The 17,498-nt window shown below is 40.0% G+C and overlaps 2 protein-coding genes across 7 annotated transcripts; one reads left to right on the forward strand and one right to left on the reverse strand.

Moving 5' to 3' along the window:
• Positions 1 to 501: 501 nt before the first annotated feature.
• LOC143341297 (periodic tryptophan protein 2 homolog) lies at positions 502 to 5,001 on the forward strand. Of its 3 annotated transcripts, XM_076764144.1 has the most exons (15): positions 502 to 614; positions 921 to 1,033; positions 1,116 to 1,210; positions 1,292 to 1,420; positions 1,506 to 1,776; positions 1,872 to 2,056; positions 2,126 to 2,372; positions 2,476 to 2,980; positions 3,066 to 3,403; positions 3,575 to 3,722; positions 3,815 to 3,992; positions 4,099 to 4,242; positions 4,307 to 4,381; positions 4,466 to 4,685; positions 4,760 to 5,001. In XM_076764144.1, exons 1-15 carry the CDS (start codon positions 597 to 599, stop codon positions 4,899 to 4,901), a joined length of 2,808 nt encoding a protein of 935 aa, XP_076620259.1. In that variant the 5' UTR covers positions 502 to 596; the 3' UTR covers positions 4,902 to 5,001. The 3 variants fall into 3 exon arrangements, with proteins under 3 accessions (XP_076620259.1, XP_076620250.1, XP_076620268.1); XM_076764135.1 differs by having other exon boundaries at positions 1,872 to 2,372; XM_076764153.1 differs by lacking the exons at positions 502 to 614; positions 921 to 1,033 and having other exon boundaries at positions 1,535 to 1,776.
• Alka (glycine receptor subunit alpha alkaliphile) lies at positions 4,906 to 16,486 on the reverse strand. 4 transcript variants are annotated; one of them, XM_076764194.1, is made up of 11 exons: positions 16,209 to 16,486; positions 15,704 to 15,844; positions 14,914 to 15,325; positions 9,275 to 9,345; positions 8,607 to 8,706; positions 7,308 to 7,465; positions 7,069 to 7,224; positions 6,610 to 6,750; positions 6,290 to 6,519; positions 5,527 to 5,667; positions 4,906 to 5,460 (listed from the first exon to the last, which is right to left on the reverse strand). In XM_076764194.1, the coding sequence occupies exons 5-11, from the start codon at positions 8,678 to 8,680 to the stop codon at positions 5,206 to 5,208; spliced, it is 1,155 nt and encodes a 384-aa protein (XP_076620309.1). In that variant the 5' UTR covers positions 8,681 to 8,706; positions 9,275 to 9,345; positions 14,914 to 15,325; positions 15,704 to 15,844; positions 16,209 to 16,486; the 3' UTR covers positions 4,906 to 5,205. The 4 variants fall into 4 exon arrangements, with proteins under 4 accessions (XP_076620309.1, XP_076620290.1, XP_076620300.1 ...); XM_076764175.1 differs by lacking the exons at positions 14,914 to 15,325; positions 15,704 to 15,844; positions 16,209 to 16,486 and adding exons at positions 10,087 to 10,449; positions 10,655 to 10,817 and having other exon boundaries at positions 7,308 to 7,462; XM_076764185.1 differs by lacking the exons at positions 14,914 to 15,325; positions 15,704 to 15,844; positions 16,209 to 16,486 and adding exons at positions 10,087 to 10,449; positions 10,655 to 10,817 and having other exon boundaries at positions 5,551 to 5,667.
• Positions 16,487 to 17,498: the final 1,012 nt, after the last annotated feature.

The raw sequence follows: 17,498 nt of genomic DNA on the forward strand, positions 1-17,498 counted from the left end.
GAGGCTAACAGTAGCCAGTCGTAATCATTATACGTTGTCAGAAGTAACGGGAGTGGTCAGCAGCGGTCAGCAGAGTCCAGCGGAGGCAGGCAGAAGTCAGTAGTAATCGTTATACGTTGTCAGAAATATAAGCGGTGGTCAGCAGAGGCCAGTAGAGGCTGGGAGAGGCTAACAGTAGCCAGTCGTAATCGTTATACGTTGTCAGAAATTCCAGGAGTGGTCAGCAGCGGTCGGTAGAGGCCAGTGGAGACCTGTTGACGGGAGGTCGGATAATAGTTGTTCAAGAGCGAGAAGGGAAGTGTGAGCCTTTCTCTCTCGACTCCCACGAGGCTGTCCGAAATTACTTCGGGCAGCTTCGGAATAATCGAGAAAGAGGGCATGTGTCAGTTTGCCTTTGTCGACTTACCGAAACTCCACGAACTCACGTACGTGTGGTCTGGTATGTGTGAGTAGTGCACCAGGTGCCGAATCTGGCATCTCTGGGAAGTAGTACTACAGCGGCTGCAGCACATTGGATTTAAATGTTATGTATAACGTGCTCAATGAAAGCAAAAGATATTGATAAGAAACATTGTGTACACAAGCATTAAAGAACCATGAGGTTTGCATATAAGGTACAAAGAATTTTTCTAGCAAAGAATTATTTGAAGTAAATCACTCAAATTATTAAACTGAACATTAATATCGTCTGCATATTATTTCTAACCTAATCCTACAGTATATTACATGTTTCTGTTGACATATTATGATTTTTAACTTACGAAAGTTACAAAAATTATTGCAAGAATAAATTACGTTTATCTTCTATCTATATAGATCATTGATAGTTAATTATTCAAACAAACAATGCATCGTCGCATTTCTTATTATTATAAAAAATTAATTACCGATATAACACTTATGTTAAATGCTTCTTGCAGTTCAGTAATCTACTTGGTACAGTTTACCGTAAAGGAGACTTAGTATTTTCTCCAGATGGATCTACGGTCATCAGTCCTGTGGGAAATCGAATAACAATATTTGATTTGAAAAAGTAAGTTTTATAAAAAAAGATATATAGTATTCTCATATTCATAATGATAATAGATCAAATAATCTATGAAAATTGTGTTTAGTAACAAGTCAAGCACTTTACCTGTGGAGAGCAGATACAACTATACTTGTATTGATTTATCTCCAAATGGTGCTTCATTAATCGCAATTAACGAAGGTAAGAGTTTCTATAAACCGTATATGTGTCAACCCATTCTTAATATTTCTGTATAATGTTTTACATCAAATGTGTTTACAGATGGTGAGGCTCATGTAATCAGTATGGTCAGTAAAATGATCATACATACATATAGATTCAAACGGCGTTGTAGGTGTATAAAATTTTCTCCAGATGGTAAACATTTTGCAGTCTGCAAAGAAAGTAATGGTAAGGATTCAAGGATATATTATAACTGGAATTGTAATTTACATTTAAATACGTCGGTAAACTAAAATAATAATAATTTTTCTAGTGTTTATCTTTAACGCGCCCGGTTTACAGACGGGCGAATATAATCCGTTTATCATGGAACGTGTGTTCCATGGAGCCACGGATGATACAACATTCATCAATTGGTCTTACGATTCGAAATTAATCGCTGTTGGTTCTAAAGATATGGCCACAAAAATATATAGTTTAGAAAAGTACGCGAACTTTAGGTTTCTTAATCTTGGTAGTCATTCCGATTCGATTGTAGCATGTTTTTTCGAGAAAAAGAATTATGATCTGACTACAATTAGTAGGTAACTAGTCATTTATAAATATAATTTATTAGTACGCGTAAGCAATAACGCATGTACTAAATAGTTCGATGATTTTTTAATCGCGTCATTCATAGAAACGGTCAACTCTGTATTTGGGACTGTACAATCGATGCCGAAGATTTAGTACTGTGGGAACCTCCTGTTAAAAAAGATAAGCGCCATCCAGACAGTGATATAGAAGACGATGTTGATATTGAAAAGGTTCTAGAGAGAACGGAGAAGCAAACTAAAGCTTATGAGCGTAAATTACAAAAATCGCGTAATTTTCCTTTCGTATATATATTTAGCATATTACGTGATTTTAGTATGTATATAGTTCATATTTTAGGATATTCCCCTGAAAGAGACAACGACATGGATTTGGATTCTGACTCCGATTCGGAAATTAAAAAATTCCGTTATAAAAAATTATGTCGTCATTATTTAGCAAATAACGTTGAGAAGCAGCAAAACGAGAAAGTTATACTTACCGCAGCTGCTTATCATCAAGAGACTTCTATTCTTGTAGTAGGATTCAATAACGGCTCATTTTATTTGTATGAATTGCCTGATGTGAATATGATTCATTCTCTTAGGTAACACTCGACTATTTATGTTACAGATTCTTCTCTAAAAAAGAAAACAGTTTTTCTTAATAGAATAATAGTTAATAATCTATAATTCTAATCTATTTTTTAGTATTTCTAATCAATGTATCTCGTCTATTGCAATAAATTCAACTGGAGATTGGATAGCCTTAGGATGCTCTATGGCTGGCCAGTTACTAGTATGGGAATGGCAAAGTGAAACTTATGCTATGAAACAACAGGGGCACAGTAATAACATGAACTGTCTGGCTTATAGCCCGGATGGTCAATATATCGTCACCGGTGGTGACGATGGGAAAGTTAAATTATGGAACACGATGAACGGATTTTGCTCTGTTACATTTCACGAGCATTCGTCCACAGTGACGGGAGTTTTGTTTAGTCATAACAGGAAATTTATCGTTTCCGCTTCGCTCGATGGAACTGTCAGAGCGTACGACTTAGCAAGGTATAGGAATTTTAGAACACTTACTTCACCGCGGCCAGTACAGTTCTCCTGTGTTGCGTTAGATTCAAGCGACGAGTTTCTTGCAGCGGGAGGCCAAGATTTCTTCGAAATTTATTTATGGAGCGTTAAACTGGGCAAACTCTTGGAGGTATACGGTTAATTTTTTTGTTTTGGAAACTCCCTCTTACTGGAAATTTACATTATTATTAAATAAATATATTTCCATTTGTCAGATATTAAGTGGACACGAAGGTCCCGTCGTCAGTTTAGCATTCAGTCCAAGCCCTACCAGTACAGAATTAGCATCGGTTTCTTGGGATAAGACATTGAAACTATGGAATGCGATCGAGCATGGCTCTGCTCATGAAACGATACAATTAACTGCGGACGGTATATATGTTACTTACAAACCAAACGGCGAGGAAGTAGCGGTTGCTACTTTGGATGGGCAGATTTCGTTTTTCCAGTGCAAAACGGCTATGCAAATTGGTAGCATCGAAGGAAGAAACGATTTAGGTAGCGGAAGATCCGATACCGATCTTATCACGGCAAAGAGGAACCTGCAGGGCAAGTAAGTGTTCGCATAAGGATGTAATACGAATTTTCCAATATTTCAATATTCGAATACTACCCGAATATTTGTCTAGCGATTTTCAATCGGTCTGCTGTAAGGTTAGAATTAAATATTACTATTACAGTAACTTAGGATCTTAGAAATATGTTATTAAAATTATGTTTCTAGAGCTTTCAACACTTTATGTTATTCGGCTGACGGTACATGTATATTAGCTGGTGGGCAATCCAAGAATATATGTATTTATAACGTTCAAGAATTTATGCTAGTTAAAAAGTTTGTCGTAACTCAAAATAGATCGTTAGACGCGGTCGACGTAAGTAACTTTTTTACTTATCGTTACTTGATTTGTGTTATTTCTTAGATTAGAAACGTTATTATTTTTAACGAAAATTTATTTATGCATAGGACATTATAAACAGGCGTAATCTATCAGAATTTGGAAATTTAGCTCTGGTGGAAGAGCGCGAAGAAAACGAAGGAGGAAATGTGACGTTACGGTTACCAGGTGTTAAAAGCGGAGATATGGCAAGCAGAAAAATGAAACCAGAAGTGAGGGTGTTTTGGTTGCAGTTTTCTCCAACAGGTAAAATTTAGTTTTATAGTATATGTATGCGTTAAATGCTTTAAGAAACAGTTTTGCATCGATATTCGATTTCGATTATTTCGATTATCGATTTCTATTATATTAGGACAAGCATGGGCTGCAGTTACAACGGAAGGTCTACTAATATATTCCTTAGACGTTGGTCTGGTATTTGATCCATTTCAATTGGAACTAGGAATTACACCAGAGACTGTGAAAAAAACTTTAGACGAAAAGGAATATGCAAGAGGTTTCGATTGTTTATATATTTCTTTCGTTCGGAATAAACTCGTATTGATAAGATATGTTTTCAGCATTGATAATGGCGTTAAAGTTGAATGAAAAGTTGCTAATAAAGCGTGTCCTGGAAAATATTCCGTGCATGGATAGTGAGTTAAAAATACTTTACCGATACTTATTAACTGGTTCATATCCAATGCATATATATATATATTTTGTACATTTAATTTCAGTCGAATTAACCGTGACGAATTTACCTGATATCTATGTAGAAAAAGTACTGAAATTCATAGCACTGGAGTTAGAATTGACTAGACACATACATTTTTATCTAATTTGGATAGAAACAATATTGACGAAACATGGACCGAAAATTAATTCTGCACTTCAAATGCCGATATTATTAATGTTGCAGAAAAATATGCAAAAGAAATACGATGATTTGAGTAAAGTGTTAGTCGCTTTGCAACTTTATGTAATAAACGATTATTTAATTTAAAAGAACCGTTGATATTTTGTCATTACAGATGCGATTTTAATCAATATACGATGAGCTATTTGAAACAAGTGGGAGAACGCAAAGCTGAAAAATGTGTTTCTAATAAAACAACATCGGAAACAGATGAGGAATCCGATGATCATTCGGTCGTAGAACTAGAAATTCTCTAAAAGCATGACAAACTAAGAAGGTAAATTATTTTTAAATGCATATATAAATACTTCGTGTATATATACAAATTATATGTAAAATTTTTTTAATAAATATACTAATTATGTAAGAATATTTGTCTCATTTATTGTACTAGATGAATTTCACTCTACGACATTTCTACGCGACAGTTGTTACCCGGATGTATTACATTTATGAAACACTGATTAAAACACGTTACAAGAATATAATAATGTAATAATAATATGTATCATGCAATGAAATAATTTACACATTTTTACCTTAACGTGACTGTACATAATTTTACGCGGCTTTTTTAAGCAATAGTATTGGCCAGTATAGTATCATAAACAACATAAAAAGTATGGGAAATCCTATTCTACTGTAAGTGTCAATTTTCTGTGATTGTGGTTTGTATACGCGTATCATCTGATACTCGGGATCCAGCCAAGCAGTCTGTAGAAGATGTTTGCTACCAGCTCTTTTTTTTTTTACTTTTGGCACATACGTTGAGTCATAGTCCCAAATACTTTGGCCTTTTTCCATGGCAATTATCCGCTAAAAATAAAATAAAGTTTCATCCTTTTTGCATTTTCCACGCAACACGACAGCCATTATACAAACTGTTGGATAGAGTCGGGATATTACTGATACTTGTTGGTCGTATTCTAGCTGATACCGTAAGTCGAGCACCTTGACTACCACGAATTCACCAAGGGCCGCGAAAACGAACATCATGCAACCCGCCATCCACACATCCAGCGCCTAGGCACACAAAAAGTACCTTGACAGCTTGCTTACTAGCCAAGTGAATGACTCAGATATTTTTGGATGAACGTTCATCCAACAAATTTTGCCCGTCTCTGCTTATAATAGTCATACAATGATCATAAAATTTACTTTTTACCGTTGACTACTGTTTAGTACGGTTAAGCGTGTAAATTGCGAAACCTGTTTTATTTCTTTTTATATTGGTTACGTCGAGATCAAGCGCTCTATCCTTCACGCGTGGTTCTGCGCGCAGCCAAGTGTTTTCTTTACAATTAAGACCATTTTACGAGCGTTGTCTAAAAATCAAACGTCAGACTCTGTTCGATTCAGGTGTCGCGTAACAGATCCATAGATCTTAACGGTGCGAAGGTCACTATCACGCGTACGTAATTTTACTGTTTCCATTTTCTAATATGTACATTGTCTTAACCACCCTGTATATCGTACCACGCGTCATTGATCAATAAACACATTATGTAAAGATATATTACCCGTGAAACTAACTGACGTTAACGCGTTTCGCTATCTACGATCGGTAGTACTTGACGATGTAATTAGCGAAGTCTGCAAAACTCTTAATGAACCTGAATGAAAAGGCCACGCTGGGGAAACGTACTTTCACGTACGCGACTGGAGGAATGTCGCTTTTGAGGCCGGTGAACATCGTTACCAGGGTTAGCATGCTGGTCACTAATAGTGCCACCCGACCAGGGATCGCGTCCAGCCCTAACCAGAAGCTGAACCAGGAAAGCATCACCACCAGCGTCGACGGGGCGAACGTTTGTATCAGATGGTGACCGATTTGTCTCTCGAAACGGAAGAATACCACCAGGCGCGAGAAATTTCCTGGAATATATGTTCGAAACTCAAGATCATCGAGTAATTTAGTTATATAATAGTCCAAACGAGAGTTTGGTGTTATAATAACGATCGTACCACTCTTCTCGACCATGTAGTCGACGGTCTCCTCGGCGACCATGGGTTTCCCAATGTCGTACTGCAACAGCTTCAGTTCTGGGTTCACCGTGACGCCACCCGCTCCCCATTGTAAGCGTAACTTCTGTTTGTGATAGGAAACTATTGCGAGTAACGCAGTTTTCCAAATTAATGATAGAGACTCTATCGAGCTTGGATCTTATTGGACAGAGTTATGAACGGAAACCGATGATAGAGCATACAGGGCGTGAAACAAGCGTTCGCCGCGGGCTTTGCGGACGAATCTTCGCATCTGGGCCACCTTTTCAAGGACACGGGAGACAGTGGGTGTAAAGCGTTTTACTTTCAGGAACGACAAAGCAATCTAACCGGTCGATACAGTTTCCAAACAGCATTTTTGCGGATAAATGGTACGTTCACGGTGCATGCCTCTTTTTAAACTCTGTACCGTCAACTTACAGCTTTCTATATAGATAGGGCATATCTGTATGTCCATCGGGTAGAGCTGAAATTCCATTTGGCAGGCGATGATGGCGTGCATCCGCGCCGAGTACTTGACAGTTTTGTTTCTGTACAAATTCACCGAGGAGAATTTGTGATTTAACGCTGCGATTTCTGAAACCAGAAAAAAAAGATAGCGTTGGAAGGATAGGAAGTTTCCAGAGGAACGTACATCGAATATTTACCGTGAAACTTACCGGAAACTTTCGCGTTCAAGAAGTACAAATCAGGCTGCCACAAACTGTCGAAGAAGTCTGGCGGCAGAGTTACGTAATCGTCGCCCTCCTCGAAGATGTTGTCCGGCATGTCCAGGCGTGATTCTATCCAGCTTTCACGCACGAACATGTCCACTCTGCTTCGACAGACAATTTCTATCAGTTTTACCAGGCTTCTAAAAATAATTCTGTAGCTACATTAATCCTTTCTTAGCTACAGTGTCGCAGGGTATCGCAGTACCATAATGGCGGCTCGAATTCTCGAAATCTCGACTTTTCGTTGATCCCACCCCTTTCCCCCCTGCTTCGTTGCGGTGTGAAACTCGTGAAAATCGTAGGAGGATAGAAAAGGAAAGGAGAGGTCTGTTAGTGAATTCATCAATAAGATTTCTAGCAGACCCTGCCTTAGACTGGGATATTAGGAAGTCTAAGGCAGGGCATGACCATGACTTAAGACCAACCCTGGAAAACATTTTAATGAAGGATTCTAGAGGCCAAAATAAGACGAAAATCAAGAATACCAATTTGTTGATGGAGGCTTCGTTAAAAAGCTATTAACGTCTAAAGTTCCACTCGTTTTGAATTTTTTTCTCAAAAATGCACAGGATTTCGAGGGTATGTCTGTCCACAAAAAATGCTTGCAATTGACCCTTGGAACTAAAAATAATTTTTCCAAGACGATTCGAAAGTCTTTTTTTTCACTCAAAACTTTCAGCACTTACTCGAATTTTTTTCTCGAAAGTGGGTAGAATTTCGGGGGTATGTCTGTTGACCAAAAATGATTGTAATTGACCCCCACAACTGAAAATAATTTTTCTAAAACGATTTGAAATTTTTTAATTTCGTCGAAAAATTTCACACCTTCTCGAATTTTTTTCTCGGAAGTAGGTAGGATTTCGAAGGTATGTCTAATGACCAAAAATGATTGTACTTGACCCCTCCAACTAAAAATAATTTTTTCAGAACGATTTGAAATTTTCGAATTTAATTGTTAATAACTTTTTAAGAAAGCCTCAGTCAAGAAATTTATATTCTTGATTTTCGTCTTATTTTGTCCTCTAGAATCTCCCATTACAATTTTTCCCTGGGGTGGTCGAACACCCTGTATAGGAACCGAGGGGTCGGTCGAACGCTTGTGAGTGCGCGACGCCAGAAACTGTTCAAATAAAAAACTCCTCGTATTTCATCTTGAACAGTCGGCCCGGTCGTTAATCGAGGCGGATCTTATCCGTGACGTTTTAAGTTGCAAATAAATTTTAACTTCGTAGCTCCGGAACTCACCGAAAATCCATATCCTCGACATTTATCGAGTTGATGTCAGCCACGAGGATATTGAAGTCTACTATCACCGGCATACCTTGCTTGGACGGGGGCCTGATCTCTGCACAGACAGTTTATTTGCATATTAATTACTCATCCGTATAAAGTTTTATTCCAGGAATCCGCGGGTCGAATCGCGGCGGCAGCGGTCAGAATTAAAGATAAGCGGATCTACACGATCGTAAATCTCTCGAGTTATTTACTCGCACGCTTCGGGGACTGATGGTTTACCGTTTTCCATGAATTGTCAAGTGGCGACAAGCCATATCTCGATGTGGCTTCTGCATTTGGCCATTGCTATCGAGCTTTCGTTCTCGGAAAGTAGGATACGTTGGGCGCATTTTAAAAAATGGAAACCTTCTTGTTCTCTGGATCTAGACAAGTTCGATATGATTTCTTATCGAAGCGGATGAATTTTCTCAATAACGCGCAAAAACCTTTAATTTCGTTGCTTGGAGGAAAGAGTCGTTCGACTATGACTTCGTCCCTCCACATTGTTTCGTTCAAACGTCCGCAGAGACGAAGAAACCGAGTTTCACTTGGTTGCACTCTTCCTGGTCACCTTTCTCTATACATTAATTTACTTTGTCTGTTATTTTTATTACACTCGTAAGAAATATGTAACAAACCTTTCACGTAATGCTCCGGCAATAGTATCCCAGACTTTAGCGTGGAATTCTTCGCATCCTCGGACGACGAGCTATGAAAACAAACGAGAGACTTATCGTTGGATTTAACATGCATTTCTTCATATAAATGATATTCGAGCAAACTGAAGTTTATCTCGCACGAAATCTATTCTAGACAATTGTAAAATAGCGTACAAATTGCTCGTGTTGCGAAAATATATTAACGCGCGGTGCCGTACGAGGCTTTCTTTTAAAATTAATCGCCGTACGATTATATTTTGCACTTATCGTGTTCGTTTTGCAACGGGAGAATCTGCACGGTGTTGCGGAGGAATGCGATTGCTTTCGCGAGGACGGCAGGGGATCGTAAATCGCCGTGTTTGAAATTCTGTTTTATCGTTGGTTATCACTTAATTAATTAATGCTTTCAGACGGGCAATATTTTCAAAGATCGAAAGTATCCGTGCGCGTGCTAAATATTTCGCCGTGCAACGAACATCAACGGTGAGTATAAAAAGACGAACTATGGCGTGCCATGTATGGCGCGCCATGCGTTAGGGGGATTCTCGTGTATCTCATAAATCAAACGTACAGCATTTCGAGAATAAAGTTGTACGTACTTTCGAAACTTTAACAGAATTTAAAACACCTCTTACACTCTTACGGTTGTTAACATTTTGTATTAAGAAAAATTGTGAACAATTGTTGCATCAAAAGGTCCTACGGTTTCTTTAAAAAAAATTACTCTTTTTCCTCCGAAACCAGAGGACCTTTTTAAGGTGTCAATCGCAGGGACAGAGCGTTTAGTTTACCTCGCGTTAGAACGCACTTCCGCGAAAAGATTCAGCCACGAATAACAGAGGATCGCCAGGACCGCGTTCTTCATCCTAAGATTTCGACAACTGCCGATACGTTTTGTGCAACCTTCCCTGTCGGCATCGAGCCGTTCCAATTAATCTATTACATGGCAGTTACACGCAATCTACTTCAATTGCAAATATCGTCGAATACTTCGGTCCTGTTGTCGTTATCCTACAGTTGCATAACAATCCAGCGGCCGACGGAAGTTACGTTGCGTCCAACAAACAAGTTCTTTCGGCGTCGTCGATAGAACGTGAAATAATCCAATTCATGGGTCGCGTTCTATCCCATAACTCGAAATCGGGGCCTAAAAACTATCATAAAGAACCTGAAATTTTGGGCTGTATCGGTTTAAGTTAAATGTTACACCGTCGAAAGAAACTTAATACGATAAATGCATTTTAAGATTTAGAAATTAATTTCAATCCTTTCCCCATAGTCATTCGGTGAATAGTTTCTCAAGTGACGAAGACGCTAAAATATTATCAGACGGCAGCCCAGTGCCCAGAGTAAGCTTACCCCTCCATTTACGCATACCAATCCACAGCCATGTGTACGTGAGCTTAGGTGCTTTGGTCAGCTTCGGGAATTCAAGAAAGAAGGCGAATGTGAGTCTTTCTTTCTTGCTTTCGAAACAGCTGAAATCCGATGTGTGTCAATCTGCATACGATATTGAGTCTCAACTGCCCAGGCATTTTTATTTTCCAGCCCATGTATACCTATTACACATAAACGAGGTAAAGAATAGACCTATCGCTAGTGGGATGAACGCTATTACTGTACCATGAGTGTTTTATAACATGAGATACACTCTTCCAAAGTGGAACAAAATGTTAAAAAGATCATGCATCAAATTGTAAGGGGATCCTCGTAAGAAGGCTATCTTCGTAATGGTTTTCATGGGTCGATGATCAACGATGACTAACTTATGGTCACTGGGTGGTCAACAGTGAGGTTGACATTAAGGTCAGCTGTCCAGTGAAGATCCAGAAATGGTCAAGAGGTGTGACCAATCGAAATAGTATTGTTCTTCAGACCAAGCGGTTCTTAACTCTTCACGTTGACACTGTCTCCCCACTCTTCGACTTCCCCACATGAAGACTACCGCTGGACAAATTCTTCAGTACCCCTGGAGCATCCAGGGGGAACGGGTCTCGCGGGCCTACGTCAGGCCATTCGTGGAGCGCTGACCACTGGGGACCAGGAGTGACCAGGACTGACCAGGAGTGACCAGGAGTGACCAGGAGTGACCAGGACTGACCAGAACTGACCACTACTGACCAGTGCTGACCAGTGCAGATCCGACTACTGACCACTACTGACCACTACTGACCAGTGCCGGACCGTGATGACCACTGGTAAGAACTATTTAAAATTGCTCTCCCCACTTCTATTTCGTCGTTTGACACCAATTTAACGTTATGGAACTGTCGATCGCTTTTACTAAATTACGAATCGTTTCTTATGTTACAGCTGGACCTTTGGTGCTTCCTTGGCAATGGTAACTAATGCTCAACAAGTAGTAAGCCCACTTTACTTATTTATATTATTATCACAAAATTGACCAGTTTATTTTATTTGTTTGGTCATAATTCAATGGTCTTTGACTGTCCGGTTTTATCTGATTACTATGTTGTCCTCCTTTATTTCTACTACTGCCTTATTTTTTGAATTGGCATGATTGTGTTGAATCATGTACCATTTTTGTTTGTATATTATTTTATGAATTTTGATGTTACTAATTAGAATAAGATTTTTATTCTTGTTCTATTTCAATGTTGGATTTTCAATTCTGGTCAATCTTTGTTTCTGTTCGTCTTTGAAATTTGTATGGTTCTTGGGATAAATTTTTGTAATCGTTTGCTATTTTACTTGGACATTTTCATTCCTTGATATCATCGTTGGGTTTTCAATTCTGGTCAATCTTTGTTTCTGTTCGACTTTAAATTTGTATGGTTCTTGGGATAAATTTGAGTAATCGTTTGCTATTTTACTTCGACATTATACTCTCGTTACGCAAGTATAGGTAGAATACTTTGTTTGTATCATGTGTAAATTTTGTACATTTCCTTAGGTAGGTCTAGCATCGAGAATCTTATAGATTCTCACTTTTAGGTATATCAGCACGACTAATTATTCCATCGCTTCGTCTAGTTTGCATGGTGGTTATTTCCTTTCGTATGTCATTAATATGTGTATCAATTTTAGTTTCAGACTATTCGCAGGGACATCGAGGGAGTACGCCACATCCGCCGAGGGACATTTAATTCTAAGTCGATTAGATTTAAGCTTCGTCACGAATCTTAAAATTAACGTCGAAGATTTCTTTATTCTACATATTTGTGCGTTCTACCAAGCAATTATTCAATAAGTAGCTTCTCGTTTTCTCGTTCCCTCGTTCCTAGCTTCGGTCACCGCTGTTTCATCGATTGAAACATGTGATCGGCCGTGTATCTGGTCCGAAAGATCTAATCGCCTTCCCTTGGTAAGCTTGATTGAGGGAAAACGGCACTTTGCTGGAAGGTGTGGAGTTTCCGTATTCTGCGGAAACGCATACCTTCCAGCGGAAGTCGACTCTGTCTCAGGTACTCTCTCTTTGTCAGACAGCCTAAGTCGGGTCCTTCGGGCTCCCGGCGGGTTGCGTTGGAGAAATGGAGACCTCGATTCGGAGTTGCAGTTCTCTGTTTTCTTGTTGAGATCGAGTTAGCAAGGGCAGTAGGTTCGATCCTCGGATCCGCTGCACGGTACAGCATCGCGTCGCGTCGCGTCGCGTATCCCACGATTTAGCTTCATCCCTCTTTTTAATCAGATAATTGCTTGGTACAACTAACATCCAAGGAACTTAGTTTCCTTCTATCGTCCGAATTTTAGCTTCAAGTTGACTAGACTTGAGCTTCGACGTTAATTTTAAGTCCCTATTGTATGCGTCTCCCAATATTGCCAAGTAATTATTTAACAAGTAGCTTCTCTCGACTCGTTCTCCCGTTTCTTGCTTCGGTCACCACTGTTTCATCGAACGAAACATGTGATCGGCCGTCCAGTTTGTCCGAAAGATCTAGTCGCCTGCCAATGATAGATCGATTTCTAGAAATAGAAATCAATCTACCAAGGGCAGTGTCGATTCGATCCGAAGATCTGCTGCACGGTTCAGCATCGCGTCGCGTCGCGTCTCCAACAATTTAGCTTCATCCCTTTTTAAACAAAATAATTACTTGGTATTTAGACTTAAGCCCCTAGTGTAGCCGCGTGTCCTGCCAAGTAATTATGTAACAAGTAGCTTCTCTTTCACTCGTCTCTCGTCGCCTCCGATCACCACTGCTTCTATGTAGAAAGCAAGTGATCGGCCGATTAGCTGGTCCGAAGGGTCAGTTGCCGTCCTCTAGCGAGACGATCCAAGGGAAAAGGTATTTCGGCCGCAGAGGGGATCAGGGACTGTTCCTGTCTACGGTAGCCCCGACTCAGGATCCCTCTCTCTGTCAGACATCCCGAGTTGGGTCCATTTGGCTCCCAACAGGCTGCTTGGGGGAAATGGGGAACCTGTGTCGGGTGCGTCGATTCCCTTCCCCTTCGATCGGACTTGCCAAGAGGCAACGAGCTGGCCCTTTTGACCTCGCTATTCGGTTCGCGTCTCTCGTTCCTTGCACTATTGCATGGTGCATCGCGTCGTATCGCGTCGCGTCGCGTCACCCACGATTTAGCTTCGTCCCTCTTTTAAACAAAATAATTACTTGGCATGACTAATCTAGTTTCTAAGGATGTAAAAGGGAGATCGATGGAACTTGGATTCCATCTATCTCCCTTCGGGTCTCCACTCGCAGCAACCTCCACGTGGTGAGACCTGGTAATCGGTGTCACCCACGATAGAAAAGTTATTCTTCGTGGGTGACACCGAGCTAATGGCTGCGAATTTAGAATTGTATCTTGATATAATAAACGAATTTAGATTTATAGTTAGGCAGGTGTTTGGTTAACCATTATGTTAGGCAGGTTGTTTCTATTTAAAGATAAATTCTTTTTAAAATCGTTGCATATTTTAAAACCATTCTAAAGGGCATGCAACATCGAGTCTTGAAAATCAATGTCCGCCTGGATGATCACAGCTTATGTACACCCTAGCAAAAAACATGAGTTTTTTGCAGAGGAAACGGCATTGTTCTTCCGACTTTTCCACTGCGTTGCACGCATAAATTGCAGCCACCGAACCGCGGTGTTCTTGTTTCTTCTAAAAACAATGATAAATATGTCTCGCGATCATTGAATTCGAAATAATGTAGACAATGTAATGATAATTTACGATATTCCTGCGATTCCTTACATACCTATCCTCTTTTTACAGTATACGCCTCTCGAAACCTTTGAAAACCGCTGAATTAATAGCTGGCGAAGTCCTAAACGCGCCATTCCTTTTAACCGTTCGAACAGCGATAAACAAAGAGAATTCATTCATGGTAGAAAGATTCATGAACTCAATAACGACACCTTTCTTCCGGAACTGGAAGCCATGCAACAGCGACTGAATATCGAAACGAGGAAGAGAAAGAGCAAAGAGAGTGAGGCCTCTTCATCTTCGGCTGAAAGAAACGCTCTTAAGTCCAAGATTCCGATCTCGCGCGTCACATACGCGGTGTAAAAGAAGTAATGCAATCCGAGGATCTGCACCAAAGGGAAAACTGTTCCTTCGACTAGGAAACCTTGTGGATTCATGAACTTCTTGTAAAGGAAAAACGAATACGCTCGACAAGAAAGAAGGCTTTTCCTCGCCACGGTTATCAGCTTACTCTTCCGTGATTGTGACTGCGATGAATGCTTCTTTTCACACCCTGTACAGACGTAGTTTTCTCTCCAGGATATGACACCCTTACGAGAGGACAACGGTACCAGCATCATTCACGTGCACCGTGATTAGACGTCACACTAGTCTAAATGTCGACCTCGATCGGCGACCTCGATGAGTCCTTCCTTCGTCCACTTTTCTTTCGTTTCTTGCATGACGGTTGCCTTTTGGTCGTGGTCGCATAACGCGTGCAAATATGCTCGCGTATCTTCGAGTCGATTCCGATAGACGCGTGGGTGGTCCCGATTGTTAGAATAGAGAAACCCGATTCGTGATGTCAGTGTCGTTTTGATATTAGAAAGCAATGCTCCTGATAGCGAACACGTCGAACGTCCTAGATTTGCACTTCCATGTACCTGGATATACAGGATGTTCGGCCACCCCTGGGAAAAATTTTAATGGGGGATTCTAGAGGCCAAAATAAGACGAAAATCAACAATACCAATTTGTTCATGGAGGCTTTGTTAAAAAGTTATTAACGTTTAAAGTTCCACTCGTTCTGAATTTTTTTTCTCGAAAATGCGCAAGATTTCGGGGGTATGTCTATTCACCAAAAATGATTGTAATTGACCTCTGCAACCGAAAATAATTTTTTTAGAACGATTTGAAATTTTTGAATTTAATTGTTAATAACTTTCTAACAAAGCCTCAGTCAAGAAATTGATATTCTTGATTTTCATCTTATTTTGGCCTCTAGAATCCCCCATTAAAATTTTTCCCAGGGGTAGCCTAACACCCTGTATAAAAATGGTGTGTTTTGACTATCAGGGGAGGATCCTATACCTCTGAATCGACGAAGATCCGTTATATAAACATCATTTTTAAGGAGGTCAAGTTTGTTTTTTTAAGTGGTATCATACACGCCAGCTAATTATCTGCAACAACAAAAAAAGGTATCAAGTTATTCATGCCGAGGAACCGTTCGTTTAGTAGGTACTTGAATTCCAATACTGCAAATGCTTATAAATTTTCGAATATTAATTCAAAGTTAGTTATTCGATTAATCATTAATCATCGCGTGCTGTCACAAGTTAATCACAATTCGTTCGCGCGTGAAACGTTACCGTCTTGCTAAATAATAACATTGTGCAGTAGTCGGGCCCGATGGGCATGAACCGTTACTGAACAACAAACTTAGAATTAAATTGCAAAACGATAATTCGTTGAACTAATAATAATCCTGACACCGTAAGTAAACGTTTCGGGGCATCCGTTGATTGCGTGGGCGGAAGAACAAACCGTGACTAGTCGATAGAAAGTCATCTTTTGTAGTTGTTCAGCTTCCACCTAGTTTGTCCTATTTAAGCTTCGACGTGCGTAAAAGGAGCACGCCTAAACGCGCGCGGGCTCCTATTTTCATGGAAATAACGCCCGGTGTGCGGCGCGAAAACTTCTGCAACGCCCGAGGAGGCCGGAAGTCTTGTTGGTTTATCGGTAACGCGGAGAAATCGGTGCCCTCCGCGAGAACCTCTTTGCAACTCGTCGAACGCTCGTGAATGTCACGAGTTTTGCTGTCATTATCAAAACGGGGAACGGCGAGTCGTTCCTTAAAACCGGTGCACATTGTTTGCAACTTGCGCTGTCTGTAACCGGATACAATTTCGCTCGTAAGGAAAACCATCTGAACGGACCTCGAGCCGTGAAACCGTCTTTTTACTTTTATCCAACGAGTAACGGATAGTCCTAATAACATTTATATTCGTGATTTGGGTCTAGATAAGACTCGCGAACATCTCTCACCGAGATCCGTTTCAGGGCAACAACGTTCGTGCTTTTCTTATACGAGAACCGAGGTACCGTTAATTGTGGCTCGTGAAAAGTTTGCGAATACCTAGGCTTTTCTCGGTGTCGAAGAAACGATGTAGCCGAGAAAATCAGTGAAACTCGCCGCGACGCAAAAACTAAATACCTTTACACTTAACGCATTCTCGAACGGGTGTCTTTTACAGATAATGCGTACTCTTCGTTGAAACGAATGACAACCTCTTTTAGTTTATAGCGTCTGTTAAATCCGGTGTATTTTAAAGAACGCCACGATGTACGTAAATTCCAATTATTTAATCCCTTTCTCTATATTTCATAATGGGTTGGGTTACGTCCGTTTTACGTGCGTACCTTTTGCCTCGTCGACATTAACGAGTAAACATTAATCTCATTTTGCAGTTCCGCTTTTTATGGTCGTGTACTAAGCAGCTTCCTTGTAGTTCGTGTTAAGATACGCCTATAAATTCTACGTTAATTTTTCGAGAAGAATTAACAGCTGTTTTTATGAGAATGTATTGGTTTTTTCATAAATAAACATTTCTTTCTAGATTGTTAGTCGACACCTCGGATAGATTTAGCAGTAATGTTTGCCTTGGGCACGAATTGTAGGTTCGTGTTAACTTCTATGCGACCAAATCATACGCTTAATAAACTTGCGAGAACGGGTTTAAGCAAATACATGTAACCGTCTAGCAGTGTTATCTGGAAGCTTATAAATATTAATCTCCTACAGCCCTATTAACTTCATCTCCGAAGCATAAATTT

Source organism: Colletes latitarsis, chromosome 1 (genome assembly GCF_051014445.1).
Source record: "Colletes latitarsis isolate SP2378_abdomen chromosome 1, iyColLati1, whole genome shotgun sequence".
Classification (NCBI taxonomy): Eukaryota; Metazoa; Arthropoda; class Insecta; order Hymenoptera; family Colletidae; genus Colletes; species Colletes latitarsis.

Bases quoted from the DNA above. Each gene is read 5' to 3' on its own strand.
- LOC143341297 (XM_076764135.1), top strand. The intron at 1,421-1,505 runs GTAAGGATTCAA...TAATTTTTCTAG, and splicing joins AGTCTGCAAAGAAAGTAATG to TGTTTATCTTTAACGCGCCC. The intron at 3,993-4,098 runs GTAAAATTTAGT...CTATTATATTAG, and splicing joins GTTGCAGTTTTCTCCAACAG to GACAAGCATGGGCTGCAGTT.
- Alka (XM_076764165.1), bottom strand. From the start codon at position 10,160: ATGAAGAACGCGGTCCTGGCGATCCTCTGTTATTCGTGGCTGAATCTT. The intron at 5,668-6,289 runs GTACGTTTCCCC...TTGTGTGCCTAG, and splicing joins CTCCAGTCGCGTACGTGAAA to GCGCTGGATGTGTGGATGGC. The intron at 5,461-5,526 runs GTTTGTATAATG...TTTTATTTTTAG, and splicing joins TATCCCGACTCTATCCAACA to CGGATAATTGCCATGGAAAA.